The sequence below is a fragment of the Primulina tabacum genome, chromosome 18, assembly GCF_025594145.1.
Source record: "Primulina tabacum isolate GXHZ01 chromosome 18, ASM2559414v2, whole genome shotgun sequence".
NCBI classification, from domain to species: Eukaryota; Viridiplantae; Streptophyta; class Magnoliopsida; order Lamiales; family Gesneriaceae; genus Primulina; species Primulina tabacum.
In genome coordinates this window covers 32061516-32079584 of record NC_134567.1, presented here as the reverse complement: position 1 = coordinate 32079584, position 18069 = coordinate 32061516, and the positions used below count along the sequence as shown (strand labels likewise).

General features: G+C 37.1%; 2 protein-coding genes across 3 annotated transcripts; both read left to right on the top strand.

Annotated features, from left to right (window-relative positions):
• Positions 1-885: 885 nt before the first annotated feature.
• On the top strand, positions 886-2499 carry LOC142533154 (WUSCHEL-related homeobox 4-like). The gene is made up of 3 exons (XM_075639818.1): positions 886-1241; positions 1784-2083; positions 2178-2499. Exons 1-3 carry the CDS (start codon positions 993-995, stop codon positions 2355-2357), a joined length of 729 nt encoding a protein of 242 aa, XP_075495933.1. The 5' UTR covers positions 886-992; the 3' UTR covers positions 2358-2499.
• Positions 2500-14421: 11922 nt separating this feature from the next.
• On the top strand, positions 14422-17945 carry LOC142532622 (putative E3 ubiquitin-protein ligase RHG1A). 2 transcript variants are annotated; one of them, XM_075638948.1, is made up of 5 exons: positions 14422-16143; positions 16920-16970; positions 17090-17188; positions 17279-17422; positions 17513-17945. In XM_075638948.1, exons 1-5 carry the CDS (start codon positions 14422-14424, stop codon positions 17645-17647), a joined length of 2151 nt encoding a protein of 716 aa, XP_075495063.1. In that variant the 3' UTR covers positions 17648-17945. The 2 variants fall into 2 exon arrangements, with proteins under 2 accessions (XP_075495063.1, XP_075495062.1); XM_075638947.1 differs by having other exon boundaries at positions 16917-16970.
• The last annotated feature ends 124 nt before the right edge of the window (positions 17946-18069 follow it).

Here is an 18069-nt window from a genome sequence, read left to right as displayed (position 1 = left end):
GAGGAAGATCGTGTTTTTAAATTTGAATAAATTAACATTCAAATATCAAAATTAGACGAAGATCTCTACTCATTCCTGCATTCTAGAGGATCATATGTATCTTCAAAAAGAAAGAGAGCGGAGGAATCGTTTTTACATTCCCGTCGCACTTTAGTTAGTACAATAAAAGAAGATGCCACCGAAAAGCTAGCAAAGGCACCTTATCATGAAAGCAAGAAAATTTAAGCCCCTCGATTAGACTACCCAACCACACGCATATAGATGCGACCGCACGCTCATACACCACATACCACTCCAATTATAGATTTTTGAGTTAAAGGAAGATCCCTCTTTTTACAATTATCATACGTACAATTCTTGATATCTATCGTTTTAAGGTAACTTGGAATTTTTCAAAACTCTAGCTTAGTTACGTTTGACATCATAATTGATTTCATGCATTAATCATTTTTTTTCTTGAGAAAATGTAAGTAAAAAGTTCTGTAAGGTTGGGAACATGATCGTATTTAGGTTAGAACTCAATCGGTATGTACGTCTTTAAAAATATTAATAATCTACCAACATAAATACTAATTTCGCCTACTTATATTTCAATAATTTGTCAGTCATTTTTTTTATAAAAACATAATCTTTATACCATGCCTATCTTATATATATATATATATATATTATTGTAATATATAATCTAACCAAAGAGAATTTTATCAGGTTTCTTGTGATCATAAACCACTCACATTGTCAGAACTTTAACAAGTATATATGAATAATTATGAAGAAATACAACTATTTATAATTACATTTTTCACTCTACCCATCAACTTTCCATCTCTCTTTCATAACAATGGAAATCTCAAGTCAACCCCACCTCATCATTTGGTCTCGGCTTAATCTTGCCCTAATTTCCCCCCCGCATCTTTTGCCTTTAATTTTTTCATCCCACTTCACATCATCTTTCTATATAAGCACCACATATTTTCAAGAAATATCCATTCATGGAAATTCAAGACATGAAACTTCATCAATTGCCACGTGGATTTTGGGAGCACGAACCACCATCCCTGACGCTAGGTTGCAAACGCCTGCGGCCGCTAGCGCCCAAGTTATCAGCCTCCGTGTCCGAAGCTATCTCTGCAACCAACACCACCGCGAATAGTGCTTTTGATCTGAAGAGTTTCATCAGACCTGAAAGTGGTCCTAGGAAATTTGGATCCTCGGATGCTCAGAAGAAAGAATCAGCTCAGGTACTGATATAGTCTGCACATATCTACTCATCATATATTGTCACATTCTGCATGGTTCAAAGGAATTTAATTAATTTCTCTACTCATTAGCCTCATCATATATAGAGTATTTCTTCATGAATAACAAGGTAAATACGTCGGTCACATTGAACAGGGCGGGGCGGGGCGAGCATGATTAGCAACAGTGAATATTGATCACGTTTCGTTGAAAACATGTTGGTATTACTTTCAAATACGAACACGTCAGTGGTCAACCTGACGATGGTGTGACAAGAGTTATATATACTTATAAAACATAGGATTTTTTCCTCCGGGTACAACTTACGGATTGAGATAAAAGGTTGAAAAATCATTTGTCGTGACTAGTAAAGCAATATGAACGATCAATTAGCAAGCTAATGTCTATTTTTCAATATGGATATTCCAAACATTTTATGTAACACTTGTAAACCATAGTTTTTTGTGAAATATATAGACATAGAATAAATTATCATAAATTTTGAAGATTTTTTAAGGGAAAAAAATAACAGTTGTTATTATAGGTAGAAGCCCAAACCGGGGGAACAAGGTGGAATCCAACTCAAGAACAAATAAGAATACTTGAAATGCTATACCGAGGGGGGATGCGCACACCCAATGCCCAACAGATCGAGCAAATCACTGCTCAGCTTGGGAAATATGGGAAAATTGAAGGCAAAAACGTGTTCTACTGGTTCCAGAATCACAAGGCTCGTGAGAGACAAAAGCAAAAGCGCAACAACCTTGGATTTACCCACACTATCCCAAGAACACCACCTGCCCTATTCGGCACCACTTCTCTACTATTCTCATCCCCGGCTAAGGTAATAAATAATACCTGAACTTTAATTTTAATCTTGGGAAATTTAATGTAATATCTTCTCATAACCGGTGGATGAAAATGAATAATCCTTGCAGGGAGAGGAAAAAATAGAGATTATGGCCAACAAGAGACCATGCATGTCATGGAAATTTGATTACTCCGAAGAGAACAATAGAAGTAGTAATAATGATAATAATTGTATAGATCAGAAAGATGAAGGGGAAGATAGGACACTAAAACTCTTTCCATTGCATCCCGAGGGAATTAGATCTTGAAGGGACTTTTAGAGAGTTTTAATTAATAATTATAATGTGCCCATTTGACTTAGCTTCCATTCGGTTCATTAATTTGTAATCTGCTCAATTAATTTAATTTCAAGTCCCAATTATAGTAGCCAGCTTAATTATTTTCTTTCTTATTTTTTTCCCCTTTTGGCTTCAAGAAATTACTAGCAAGTAATTAAGAAAAGTTTTATGATCATGGAATATTTTTCTTTATAATGTTTCATTTCGTATTCGTTATGGCTGATCATTAAAATGTATTTTTTAAACGCGAAATGTCAGAAAATAATTAAAGTGGCTAGCTTTAGCACGCACTGTATGTGTTTGGAAGTTCAACTTTTGACTACAAGAACGATGGAACCATTAACTTTTTGTAGGTAAACTTACATGACAACTGTATGACACTGAAGTCGACAATTTTCTTCAGTTTCACCAAGGATTTGCGGTTTTAAGTAATGAACTCAATTGATCTGGAAATTAATATTGGGAAAATAAATTGCATGTGGATCATATTTTATAATCATAAATACCGAATATCAAATCAGATATAGTTTTCTCACTTAACAATTTGATCTTGATATAAAGATATTTAATATTTTTGAGTTTTTTGGTTAAAATGCTATAATGTTCTGAAAATTTTAGAATTTGAAAATTACTAAATATTGTTCGATTAATTATTCATTGTCTACAATCTGAATTGAACTTTTTTCCCCAAAACGAAATTTAACTTGTTTATGTTCAAGAAAATATTCAAAAACTTCTGCCGTAGACTGTAGCCGATACATTTCATACATACTGATTATTCCAGGAGTTTTGCGTATCGTGGTCCCTGCTCTTTAATAAATAATATAATAATATTATCAAAATTATGGATGATAACATTTCAATCCTAAATGACCGGCGGTATCGATTTAATTAAAAATTCAGGTTTGATTAATTTAGAAATCCATTTTTTTCTTTTTAAAAATTATATATATTAGATTATTCAGTCTTATTTTTGTTATTTTTATAAAATATCAGTTAAATAGAATAAATCAATATTCTAAATGAAATTCCATATGTTTATATTCAATTTTTATTAAATTTTTAAACAAAATTAAAATGTTATAATTTTTTTCCTGAGAATTAAATTGAACTATTTTGACTTGCCAAACATATGGAATCGAATTAAAATCAATTATAATCAAATGTTTGGCCAAAACAATTAACGATAAATTTATTATTAAAACTATAATAAATATTATTTAATATCAAAAATTAAAATTTCTTAGTTTAGTTTGTTTTTTATAGAAACGAATGAGTCCAAACCAAGTATACCTATTTGACTGTTTAACCATGATGATACTAATTTTTTTTTAAAAAAACAACAAAACTAATAAAATTTTCAACATTGATAGAAAATAATAATATTTAAGAAATTTTGGGTGAAATGGAAAAACTTTGATTAAACGAAAATAACTAACCGAATCGATTAAATTCAAAATTTTGGTTTGATAACATTCATAAACGCAATTTTTCCTTTAAAAAATGATGGTAAAATGAATTTATTTGGTTCAATTTAATTTATTTTTATATAAAAAAATAGGCTAAATGAATAAACCTGAGCTTCAACTTTTTTATATTAACTTTCATTAGATTTTTAAATAAACCCTTGTTTTTAAAAATTGTTTCTAAAAATATTGTTAATTTGAATACAAACCCAAAAAATTGAATTAATTCGATTTGTTTGATTTTTGTTTTAAAATTAAATCGATTTTGCTAGTCATTTTGATTTAACTCAAATTCGGTCGGCAGAGCGAATTAATAAAGATGGCCCAAACCCAAGTTGCCAGCCAATCTACCTCGCTTGCGTTGTCATGTGTATTTTATCTTTGAATTATCAGATTTCTGGTTGGGTTGGATTCATTGCTAACAGCCGTAGGTAAACGTTAACGCTACTTGCTTTATTAATCTATAATATTTTATTAAAAAGCTAGTTATGTTTTATTCAAAATAAATAAAAAAAATTCAGGATAATCTATATATATACTCGTAGCCAACCCTAGCCGAACCAAGACAATAAAGAACAAGAAAACAAGAGCAAAACAAAGACAGTAACTGGAAATGGCCTGTGAATTTTTATCCAAACGAAAAATCCGATATTTTGTGGAAAACAGGACTTATTTTTTTCATATATAAACTTCGAAAAAATAAATAAATTATTAGAATGTGGTGGTGGTTCAGTTGGCCATGTGGCTCGATACAAGAAAAGTAAACGATTGGTGGTTTGGATGAAAATCAATTGCTATATATAAAGTTTGGTTTGAAGTTTACATATTTTAATTTTGGGTGGTTCTTCCAATAAAGAGATAATGACCAACGAGTGCAAAGAAAAATAAGTTACTAATACAATAGGACCAAAAATTTAACTGATGTAAAGATATTAGATGAACTTATAATGTCTTCCATATTTTAAAAATATTGTCCAAATTATATATATAAAAAAAATTAATGATCAAGATTTTATCGAGATTTAAACCATGCAATTGAATAAAATTGATCAAGCAATTATCAAGATTTAAACCATGCAATCTCATAATTCAATGTAATAATACTTGTAGAGAAAGAAACGAACGTTATAATAAATTGATAATGGAATAATATAATTAATTTTTTTTATCTTTTGACAATTTCATAATCTATATATAAGTTTTTATTTTATAGCATTATTAAATAATTATCATTTCGAAAAAAGAGTAAAATAGTTGCGATTTTTAACAGTGTAATTATACGGTATTCTAAAGAAATTTTCCCTGTTTCTATTATGGTTGGCTCCCTGTTTCTACAGGCTTGATCCGCACGATACAATGATCTGTGCGTCGGCTGTGTTGTCCATATATCATGGATCCCGATGAGATATCAAGGTTGGTTAACGATATGAAATTATCTCATAATGACCCAAATGATACAGTCAATCTGGAAGAAGAAGATATCAAGATAGGGTCAGGGAGGAGCGGTTATTACGTTGCTTGGTGGCAAAGGTACTCTCACTGAAGGCCATTAACAGAGACGCCTTCCGCCAGCAGATGCCGAGAGTGCTTCAATCAGAAAAACGAATTATCATCGAAGCCACAGGTAACAATACGTTCGTTTTTGAATTTCATTCTTTACGTGATCGTGCTAGGGCACTCTCCGAGGTGCCATGGAATTTTTCGAGGAATCTGGTGATATTTAAAGAACCCACGGGATGGAATAACCCAAGATCCATGACTTTTGATGAGATACCTATATGGGTACAACTGCATAATGTTCCTATAGCGCTCATGCATGAAGATTTGTTATTGAAACTGGGAGGGAAGATTGGTTCAGTGGTGGAGATAGATAGGGGAGAAAATGGGGCTTGTCTGGGGAGATTTGCCAGAATTAGGGTCCGCATTAATACTATACAGCCGCTACGCAAGTGTATCCGTATTAATGCAATGAGAGATGAGGAAGATTTATATATTCTACTGGTGTATGAGAGGCTCCCCGATTTCTGCTATGCATGTGGCCGGCTTGGCCATTCTCACAGGGAATGCGATGATTCAATGGCAGACAAGGTGAATCTTAACTTTGGTGCCTGGATGAGGACTTTATCACACCTTGGAGGAGAGGCTCTAGGGGTAATGGGGCAAGACCAGATACTCCACGGGGCGCAGGTACTAAACATGAAGGAACGAAGCAAGCGGAGAACCAGAATCTAATCTTAAGAGCAATAGGCGAAAATTAGTTTTTGCATAGAGATGAACACAGCCTGGAAACCCACCAGTTGGTTAGCTTAACTCCTCCAACTAACTTGCAGAACATTGATATTGATGATACATCACGGGCTGCCCAGTCAATGCCGAGGGTCGAACAGTCACCCAAGTATACTTCCTCTTACGTGCCTGGCTCAGGGTCGAAGGACTCAACAGTAATAGATGGAGGAGTAAACATGAGCCAATATAACACTTCTGTTTCGAAACATTGGAAAAGAAGGGCTCGAGAGAAGGGGAGGGATGAACTGGAAGCTTCGGCGTCAAACTCTATATCTGGAAATAAAAGGGCACCAGTGTACGATCCCTCAGGACAAGAGTACACGAGCCCTGTCAAGAAAAGGATGAAGGATGGAGACGAGCGCTTGAGTTCACTTGATAAAACGGTGGGTGTTGCTCCGCAACCCCACCGACAACCATGAGTATCATAATTTGGAATACTTGGGGGCTTGGGAACCCACGAGCATTCCGGGAATTGGGGCGACTTATCGCCGAAAAGAAACCCACTCTCTTATTTCTGAGTGAAACAAAAATGAGAGAGGTTCATTGTAGATGTTGGAAAAATAAACCGGGATTTTCGGGTTGCTTTATGGTTGACTGTAGGGGAAGAAGTGGTGTCCTAGCACTTTTGTGGAAGGAGCCCTTCTCTGTGTCGGTTAAATCATACTCACATGGACACATTGATTGTCTAGTTCAAGAAGCAGATCGGGTATGGCGCTTTACAGGTTTCTATGGGCAGCCTGAAACACATCTTCATCACTTCTCTTGGGAACTTTTGCATCGACTTCGGGGTTTGACGGAACTGAGAATGATGCCTTGGCTGGTAGGAGGAGATTTTAATGAAATATGCTTTGATAGTGAAAAGCTGGACGGCAATAGAAGGGCACCGGTTCAAATGCAGGCTTTCAGGGATATCCTGGATATTTGTGATTTGCAGGACCTTCACTGTCATGGGGAGTTCTTCACGTGGGTGAATAGAAGAGCTTCAGACAACATGATATTTGAGAGATTGGATAGATATGTGGGGGATTTGAGTTGGAGACTTCTTTTTCCATCAGCCAAGGTGCATTCTTTGGAGTTCTTCCACTCTGATCACAGACCCATTTGCTTGAAATTACACGGTGAACAGGTGCAGAATCAATTTATCCGAGGAAATAATGGTTTGAGCTTCAGGTTTGAGAAAGGTTGGCTACTGAATGAGGATTGTAGATTAGTGGTTGAAAGTGGGTGGAAAGCCAGTGCTCCCAATCTCTCTCTTGTGGACCGTATGGAACATTGCAAAATTGCTCTCCTCCAGTGGGATAAGAATAAAATAAGACATACTCCCAGGATACTAAAAGCACAACGAGAAAAGCTGAATGGGCTGAGGACAAGTGACAATTGGCGATCTCATGAAGCCCAGATCAATGCGTTAGAAGAAGAAATCGAGGACCTTGCATCTAAAGAGGAGATGTATTGGAGGCAGAGAAGCAGAATATCATGGCTTAAGGATGGCGACCGTAATACAAAGTTTTTCCATTCTAAAGCTTCTAACCGCCGAATTCAGAATACTATCACTGGATTGATCTCAAGCCATGGCGACTGGTGCACAGAAAATAGAGAGATGTCGGCAATTGTGCTGGACTATTTTGAATCTTTATTCACATCCACTCAACCCTCGGCCGAGTTTATGGAGCCAGTTTTAGAAGTAGTGGAACCAAAAGTTGATGTCCATATAAATCAGTTTCTATGTGCGCCGTTTACTGATAAAGAGGTCAGACGTGCCTTATTTGACATGCATCCCGATAAAGCCCCTAGCCCAGATGGTCTCTCAGCTCTTTTCTTACAGAAGTTCTGGGAAGTAGTTGGTCCGGATGTTACCGTAGCCATGTTACGAGTCTTAAATGACGGTGCCTCTCTACAAGAATGGAACAACACTCTTGTTACTCTTATTCCCAAAATTAAAGATCCACTACTCTTGAAGGATTTCAGACCGATCAGTCTCTGTAATGTGTGCTCTAAAATAGTTTCCAGAGCCATCACGAATCGATTTAGACCGATCCTTTCACAAATTTTTGGAACCTCTCAGAGTGCTTTTATTCCAGGTCGCCTGATATCTGATAACATTATTGTGGGCTTTGAAATTCTACACTGGATGCGAAGCAGGAGTACTGGTCGTAGTGATTATGCTGCCCTTAGACATGAGCAAGGCTTATGATCGGGTTGAATGGAATTTCCTGGAACAGATGATGACACGATTGGGATTTAATAACTACTGGATCGCTAAGGTAATGAATTGTGTAACTTCTGTTTCTTACTTCTTCAGAGTGAATCAAGAAATAACTGGACCCATCAAACCCAGTCGAGGTCTTCGACAGGGAGACCCACTATCTCCCTATCTATTTGTCTTGTGTGCGCACGGATTATCTAAACTCTTTGATGCTTATGAAGCCAGGGGTCTATTCCGAGGGGTTAAGATTGCGACTGCAAGCCCATCTGTATCTCACTTGTTTTTTGCTGATGATAGTCTGATGTTCTTCAGGGCTGCCATGGAAGAAGGGGCAAGGGTCAAAGATTGCATGTCTACTTATGAGAAGACGTCTGGGCAAATTATAAATTATGATAAATCATCTCTCTCATTTAGTCCCAACACCAATTCCTTTGCTTATGGATACGATTAAGAACATCTTGACTATCCCTGTAGTTCACCTGTGACACCCTTGACCAGTTTTAATAAAATAGCAGCGGAATTTAAAATTTTCTAAAAAGAAAGAAGGATTTAAAATACATGTCAATATATAATCAAAAGTATATACATGATCAATCAAATGATACAACAAAATACAAAATATCATTTTTGTGATCATGTCAAAATGCTAGCAAAATAACTTCTTCCTTCCTCAACGTCCCGGCCCGTCGCTCTTATCTGCATCACATGAAATAACTAAAATGAGTATAAAACTCAGCAAGTGGAACTCTTACATAGCAATGGATACATATATCATACTCTGTAAAACATGACTTTGAAATCATTAAATACCATCAACTCTTGAAACATGAATAACATAGCATAATATAACAATAAGATGGTATTTCTCTTTTTTCTGTTGGATTGATATCTATATAGTATCTCTGTCTCTGTACCTATATCCCATCGATATACATCGATAACTCTGAGGGATATAAGCCTATGGTCGTTGATCAACTAATTGCATGCAATCTCTGACTATGTATCTATCAATCCATAAATCATTTGAATTCTCTCTTGGGCATTTAAACAAACACTTTGCATACTCTTTCTTTTGTATTCCCTTTTTCACAATTGAGACATTCAATTGCCTCTAATATACAACCAAGTATATCAATACATAACATGAATCAAATGGAAGGGAATAACACATTAAAACCATTGAAACACCATACATATATTATCATGTGAGCACAAGGAATGAAATTCCACTTACAACCACTTGGAACCTAGAATATATCTCTTGGTACACAACCTACAACAATAAATCATGAAATACACCATCAACATCTCAATAATCATAAACCCATAACAATTAATCCATAAAACCAACACAATCACCAAACCCATGATTTCTCCCAACACCAAAACCAAGAATAAACTATACCAATAGCTTACCTTAGCTTCCTTGAACCCAAGTAAACCTTGATCTCACAACAAAAAGCCACCAAGATGCAAGAATCAAAGGAAGGAAATGGAGAAATGAGGAAACCCTAGTCTCCCTTGAGAGAAGAATCGAGAATGAGGGGAAGGAAATGAGGGAAATGAAGCCAACTCATCCATTTAACTCACTTAAAATCCGAAAACACGCTTCTACTGTTCATGCACCGCGGGTGCGCTCCAACATGCACCGCGGGTGCGCTATGCCTTCGGCATTCCAATCAAAAATCCAAACATGACGACCGCGGGTGCGGTAACCTTTACACCGCGGGTGCGGTGACCATACCGCGAGTGCGGTGCTCAAATGACCGCGGGTGCGGTTCCTTACTGACCGCGGGTGCGGTCACCTCTGTATCCAACAACCAACTCTACGCAACAAAGATCGAATCGCAACGCTGATACAATACAACTACACAACAACTAATAACAACAATGCTATAAACCATAAAGCGCAACTCTTAACATCAAAACTATACTTAAACTCAACCAAATAGTCAATAATCATACGAAATCTTAAACCGCACTGTACATCAGGCTTGGCTATTACATCACCAGCATGATCTTTATTTGGGACTACCTATAGTGTCGCTGAGGAGTAAAAGGCTTCAGTTTAAATATCTTGTAGAAAGGGTGGTGAGACGGATCTAGGGTTGGAGCAACAAGTGTTTTTCGAAGGGAGGGAAGCAGGTGCTAATCAAGTCAGTTTTACAAGCCTTCCCCTCATATGCGATCTCTTGTTTCAGATTGCCTCATATGGTGTGCATGGATATTGAAAGAGAACTTGCAAACTTCTGGTGGGGAATAGATCATGGCCAGAGGAAATTACATTGGAGGTCATGGGATTTTCTATGCAACCCAAAGATCAGGGGTGGCCTTGGCTTCAGGAAATTAGTAGAGTTTAACCGAGCTTTACTTGCTAAACAGGTATGACGCCTTCTTAGACACCCTGACTCACTAGCTGCCCGTGTGCTTAAAGGGAGATATTATCGTCATCAATCGGTGCTGAATGCAGGGTTAGGTAATAATCCCTCCTATATCTGGAGGTCGCTCCATTGGAGTAAGGATCTCTTGGTGAGTGGCTTACTATGGAGAGTTGTGGATGGAAAATCAATACATTTCTTTGATGATTCTTGGATCCCAACTTTGCAGTCAAAAATCAGTCTATCGTCAGTTCCGTGGGAGATTGCACCTACTGTGAATACCTTAATAAAGAATGGAGTTTGGGATGCAAAGCTGATTCAAGCTAAATTTAATCCATATGTTGCAGGAGAAATACTTAAGATACCTTTACCATCAGCAGGAAAGAATGACTCTCTATACTGGCGGTATGAAATGAAGGGTCAATGCATGGTACGAGATGGCTGTCGTCTACAAAGGGGGTTGTTCTCTACCCCGGAACATCAAGTGGGACATTCCCTGGACTCATGGTGGGCTTTCTTATGGAGTCTATCTATCCCACCGAAAATTACAGTTGTTTTGGTGGAGCATATCTCATGATTGTATACCTACCAACCAGAGCTTAATGCGGCACCATGTACCAGTTAATGAGTCTTGCAGTCTGTGTAATTACCCACTGGATTCAACATTTCATAGTTTAATTTTCTGTCCAGCCACTAAGAATCTTTGGAAAGAACACCCCTTTTGAGCATGTTTTAAAAAGGGCGACACATACCAACACATTGGAAATCTGCTTTTGGTTGAAAGAAAATTTATCTAAGCACGACTTTGAGGGGCTGGCGACTCATGTCTGGGCAATTTGGAAAGAAAAACAGAACTTCTTGCATGGGGATAAGAGGAAAGAGCTTGCCACCTGTATTACTTGGGCTTCTGCTATGCTAGCTGAATTTCGACGGGCTCGATTGAAAGAGTTGATTACATGTACAAGCGAGAAGAGTAGCACCGAAAGAATCTGGAAGCCGCCAAGCTTGGGTTCCCTAATGCTTAATGTTGATGCAGCTGTGAATGAAGAGAGACATATGTACAGTGTTGGGGGCGTAGTTCATGACTCTCAAGGCCAGTTGTTACTGGCATTTGGAAAACAAATTAATCAACCGCTTACAGTAGTTCACGGTGAACTCCTGGCCATCAGAGAATGTATCAAGCTTTTGTATGAAAAAGGTTTTCAAAATGTCCATATCGCATCAGACTCTCAGTTGGCAGTGCAAGCAGTCACTACCAATCAGGAGGACCTTGGTTACACTGGTTTTTGCACTGCAGATATTATAGAACTTTTGACAACACCAGTGGTTTCTAGTATGGCTCATGTTCATAGATCGGCTAATAAAGTAGCACATAACATGGCCCATTTTGCTTTTTCTTCTCCGTCACCTGTTATTTGGGTGAATGGTGAATTTTCTTTTTGGTTGGTTCAGCTTGTAAAGGATGATTTTATGCAATAAATTTACCAGCTCTTCCCCTAAAAAAAAAATAGTTGCGATTTTGTACGGATAATGTTTGCAATACTAATGGAATTATGTGTTGTTTACTAGTTGTTCTAATTTAAATATAGATGGACTAATTATTCTAACTTTGTATTGCGGTCGATGTAGCTTTTCATTCGTGAATTTGGTTAAATTAAATACAATGTTTAATTATTGATTTTATTTATTTCTTCAAATTAGACGTCATTTTCGTCCATCTCATATTTTCATAAAAGATTTATATTATCGACAGATGACAGAACAACTAATCTATATGCCTAAGCCTATAACATAAAACATTACACCATTGCATTTGACCGATTCCCTTAATTAATAATATTACTCACAAAATAGATTTATAATTCACATGATAATTCGATATATAAATATTGAATATAATCCCAGTTTGTTAGAAGAAGAAAAGATTGAAGAAAACAAACTCCACGTAAAAGGGTAATTTCACCCAAATCAAGCAAAGAAAATTTAGTAGTTGAACATTAAAAAAAGAGTACGAAAACATGAATAAACGAGGGACAGGTGCCAAACGTGAAGGTCTCGAAAATCAAAGAGAATTTTTTTAACAAGAAAACAAAGAAAAAAGGAAAAGGGTTTTGGGTTTCATTTCCCTTTCCTCCCATTTTCCTCTAAATTGGCATATCCGACGGATTTGGTAAAGCCACCTCAACAGTAACAAATGACCCATCATTAACAAACCATTATTTTCTATATTTTCCTATTTTATTTTCGAAAAAAATTAGTTTTTTCCCATTTACAACCCAATATTTTTCCTTATCATTGGTTATGGACATTAGTGAGAATTTTAAAAAGACTTCTTTCTTATAAATTATTTTGTGTGTGTGCAAATAGACGTGCATTAAGGTGTGAGTGTGGTGGCTTTGTTGGCGACTGGTGGGTTGTTTTTGAGTAAATTAAAGATTACTGTCCACATTAACCCTTCCACCTTCCCCTCAATTTTTGTTCTCTTTTACACCATACAACCCTCCCAATTTCATTTCATTCTCATCTGTCCTCGTTTTATTTCAAGAACGCTCTTTTATTGTTTCTTCTCTCTCCGACTGTGCAAGGTTTGAGATTTTTTTTTGTTTAGTTTATGTGTGGATGAGAAAATAGATATGGGATGGTGGAATTTTTCTTTTTATGTTTGCTCAGAGTTCCGCAATCGTTTACTTGAAAGAATAAAACTTTTTAATGGCTTTCTTTTATTTTTTTGTTAAAATTCTTCAGGTTTTCTCCTAGATCTATTGCTCTTTCATATGCTGCTCTCTGGCTGGTGAAATTTTCAGATTCTCTTATCGATCTTGTATGTTACCATTCTGTTAGCTCGTTTCCTTTTTCTTGTTCAAGATCTAGTCTTTTTGTTCGTTTGGTCTTCTCGGTTTCGTCAACCTTGCCTCTCAGCTTTTTGTTTTGGTTTTTCCAATTTTTTGGATGGGTAAGTATTATTTGGCAAAACCAAGTATTAGCTGGCTCTTGAAGTTAAAAACATGTTTTTTTCGCCTTTTCCTTTTTTGCTTAGATAGTTCTATGTGTATATAAATGATTGATAATCGAGTTTCTTTTTGAGATTTTCGTCGCAAACAATAACCGAATTCTTATGCGAAGTTAGCATCTTCTGGTTTGTGTTTGCTATTTCTGTAAATTTTCTTATAAATATCAAGTAATTGATGGATATTGACATTTTTCTTTTTCCTGTTCCACCTCTCCTTATTTCATTCTCCTTTAATGCATTGTTGTTGTTTGGTTACTGATTGTGCTTGCTCACTTTAATTTAGTGCAAAGTTTCAAATGGAAAATATAAAGCTGTATACCTGCATTTATTTTTGGTGCTTTAAGTTGTTGAAATACTGGGCTAATACATACATACTTGTTTGTGCTTAAAGTATCTGACATTTTTTATTGGACGAAAGTTCTGACTTGAGCATCAAATTCGGGTGTGATTAGTAGAAAGAGATAATTTTATGGCGTTTTTTTATTTGAAGTACATATTCTGAGGCTTTATTTGCTTTTGAATCCCGATGTTTTAGTTGTGAACAGTTTTATTCTTTGATCTGTTAATTCCGCATCTACAGATAAATAACATTCACTGACAAGGGTTGGTCCTTGCAGGTTTGCTGAAGACTAAAGCAGTGGATATTGTCACACCAAGAGATCTCTAAGTTCAGAAAATTTTAGTCCTAATGCAAGGGCAAAGGAATTTTATCAGTACCTTGCCTGAAAATTTAAGCTTCGACCGTGGCTCTACAGCTACTGATACCAGCATAGATCCTCAAATGTCATGGAATAGTATTCATACTTCTGCGCAAAACCTATTACAGGAGTTTAGGATGCCATTATGTGACCCCAACATTTCATATCTCCTTGATGGAAGGCATGAGGGGCAGAATGGTGAGTGGAGTATGGGTCAAACTAGTGCAAGTACTACTCAAAATCAAGGGGAACAAAACCAGAGAAAGACAGACCATGCATGGAGTGTTCTCTCTCGAGCCACTCATACCTTGGAAGAACCTCAACACCGACCATCCAATGATTTTTCAACTGATGTTATTAGGATGGATCTGAATGAAAATATTGCACCAGATGGGTTTATTCTTTTGAACAATTTGAGCTCTGGTACGCTCACTCGGGATCTTAATACAAGTCCAGAGTATGGAGACCATGAGGATGATGACTGTCAGGTAGTTGAGCATCCTAATACCTATGTATCTATCGGATCATCAAGTGAGCAGAGAGTATCTAATGGTGGTTCATCTGATACTTTTGGTGTTCCTTCTGGGCGTGGTGGATGTGCGACAAGGGGCACTGAAACCAGGGCAGTTTCTTTGGATGGTCAGCGTATATCAGGCAAGAGAAAATCATTTGAAGCAGTGGGACAGTCTTCTGGAGCTGGAAGTTCGAGTTTTAATCCTCATGCTGACAGAAGTCAATGGCATTATATGCCGACCAATCCGATTTCTGCAAGCAACACTAGTATCTCAGCACAAGCTGAGAATGAGGTTGTAAGCAACGATGGGTCACAGCCCTCATATCCTACTTTTAGGATTGGTGTTGGAGAAGCTGTTTCCGCTAGTCCTTTTTCTCTGACTGCCTCCGGAACTCCTGGAAGTTCCCATAGACATTTCCGCTTGCGTGTTAATGGTTCACACCAGCAAGATCCTATGCCTGGCAATCCATATCCAACAGAAGCTAATATTGGAAATTTGGATGCTTCATCTTCTCGACGATCATCAAGATTAGTTCTTCGTAACCGATTTCTCGACTTGAATCCAGCTCCTGAAGCAGACATTGGAAGTGCTCGTGGACAGCCAGATCTTTTGCATGTTCCTTCTGTGCGTCTAAATCCTCAGCCTCTGTTGAATGGAGCATCCAGCTCAAGGACCAGCAGACCACATGCTTCTGCTCTTTCCAGACAGAGGGATGTGCTTTATGAAGAACCCATGCGAAGACATTTTCCGAGAAACATCTCAGAACATCCCGTTTTTGTTCCTGCTAGCGAGAGGAGTTCTTCTCACCATCCTACAAATTGGAACTTCGCTAGTGGGAATAACAGTACCGCTGGAAATGTATCATCTACTCCTCTAGTGGGCTCTTCTTCACGGGTCAATTCAGCTGCACCTTCACGGGCACAGCGGAGTTATCCTCAATATTCACGGAGACTATCTGAACTTGTTCGAAGATCTCTGATATCCACAACAGGTACTGATTCTGGAGGACCAACCAGTAACCCTGCTGCCCAACCCAGTTCTTCTGCTATGCCACGGGAAAATGCATTTACCGAAAATCATGTGTCTAACTCAAGGTCTGCATTTTTTGAGAGGCATGTTGATGGTGCATTTGGGTTACCCTATCCACTGCGAAGTTTGGCTTCTGCTAGCGAAGGAAGAGGCGCCATGATGTCTGAGGTATTTCAAATTTCTTGCCCTTTGCACTATCATAAACTGGTAGTACTTCAAATTGTTTAAAGAATTCACCCAATCTTTTTGTTTTTTACATGTTGCATGAGTTTGTGGTTTATGCTCCATACTGATTTCGAATGAAGAACTTCATGATCACCTTGCATCTTGAAAAAATAAATAAAATTATGGAACTTGTCCTTGAAACACATACCTTTTCCCTTTGTACTTGTCTCTTTAACATGTCAGTGGTTTTGGGAGTGATTTATGGATCTAGAATTTGTTGTACCTCTTCATATTGACATGTAATTTCTACTTACTGCCACTGCTCTGCGGTTCGTACTTTTCATTTTTATTGCCATCTTACCTTCCACTGTAGAGTAGGATCTTCATTTGTCAACAAAAAGGTTGTAAATTTGGAAGCTAATTTTGTCCAATTTTAGTAAATGTCTGGTTCGAACCGAAGTGTAAATTCCTTCTTTCTTGATTACCGGTCCCTGATCTCAAACCTATACTTGGTTGTATGTCTCTTAGTTCTTATTCCTTCAAAGCCTGTCATTGTAGCTTTATTTAAATCAAACATTGATTCAAAACCATGAAAGGGTTTATCACTTAATTTTTCGCTCTTGTTAAAACTTTCAATATAGTTCTGTGATTGAATTTTTAGTCCTGTTCTTGTGCATTTGGATGTGGTATGAGACTAATGGATATGCACATGTTTGACATTGAACCTTATCTGAGAAAGCTTTATGAAAATGCAGTTAATTTTATTTTGGTTTCAGCAGATTCGTCGTGTTTTGGATCTTATGAGAAGGGGAGAAGGTTTGAGACTTGAGGTTAGTTTTTGTTTGTGTTTTTTCATATTGCTACTGCTAGCTTTGATCGAAGATAACTCTAAGCAGCTTCTGAAATTATGTTACCAATTTTAACGAGATTTTTTCTGGTTCTATGATAGGACGTCATGCTTCTTGATCATTCAGTTTTCTTTGGCATGGCTGATATTCATGATCGTCACAGGGATATGCGGTTGGATGTAGATAATATGTCGTATGAGGTAAAAAAAGAAAAATAAAAACGCCAATACTTCACAATTATATGCCCATCTTATTATTGCCACTCGTTTTGAACATACATGTTCTACCAGGAGTTGTTGGCTCTCGAAGAACGAATCGGTAACGTGTGCACTGGATTAACAGAAGAAAACATAAGCTCCCTTTTGAAAACACATAGACATGTCAACGTCAGAGCTGAAAATTCAGTCGAGACTGAGCCTTGCAGTATATGTCGAGTTAGAATCTTCTCTTTTACACTTGAGCTTGTCGCTCTCAGTTTAAAAATTCCTTGTGCCATGTTGCTCATGTTCTTGCAATGATCGCAGGAGGAATATAATGAAGGAGAAGGGATTGGAACGCTGGAGTGTGGCCATGATTTTCACCAACGATGCATCAACCAGTGGCTGATGCAAAAGAATCTATGCCCCATTTGCAAAACCACGGGACTTGCGGCAAAGTGAGACGACCCGGCCTGGTTCTTGAGTCGCAGAAAGCCATAATATGGCTGCTCTTAAATTAAGCGGTGCTTTGTGGTTTTCTGCACGTCTCTTTTTTCCTTAATGTTATTGTTTATTTGCTCACCCGTGGAGGATAAATTCATCCTTCAATTATAAGGAGAACATTGTGGAAGCCTCATACTTGGTTAAGATTTTGCATTAGATAATGGAAATTTAACTATTTTTTTAATTAATCGTTATTGTTACCCGACATTTGACATTTATTTTTTATGGAGTTTTTATGTGTCTAATTATCTTTTCTTTTTTTGGTATACGTTTTTGTGCATGTGTCCGAGTTTTATTCTCATTTACTCTAAATGCATGTGACGTGTGACGCGACACTACTCCTATGTTATTTTTTGTAGTATCATCCACATTTTATTATT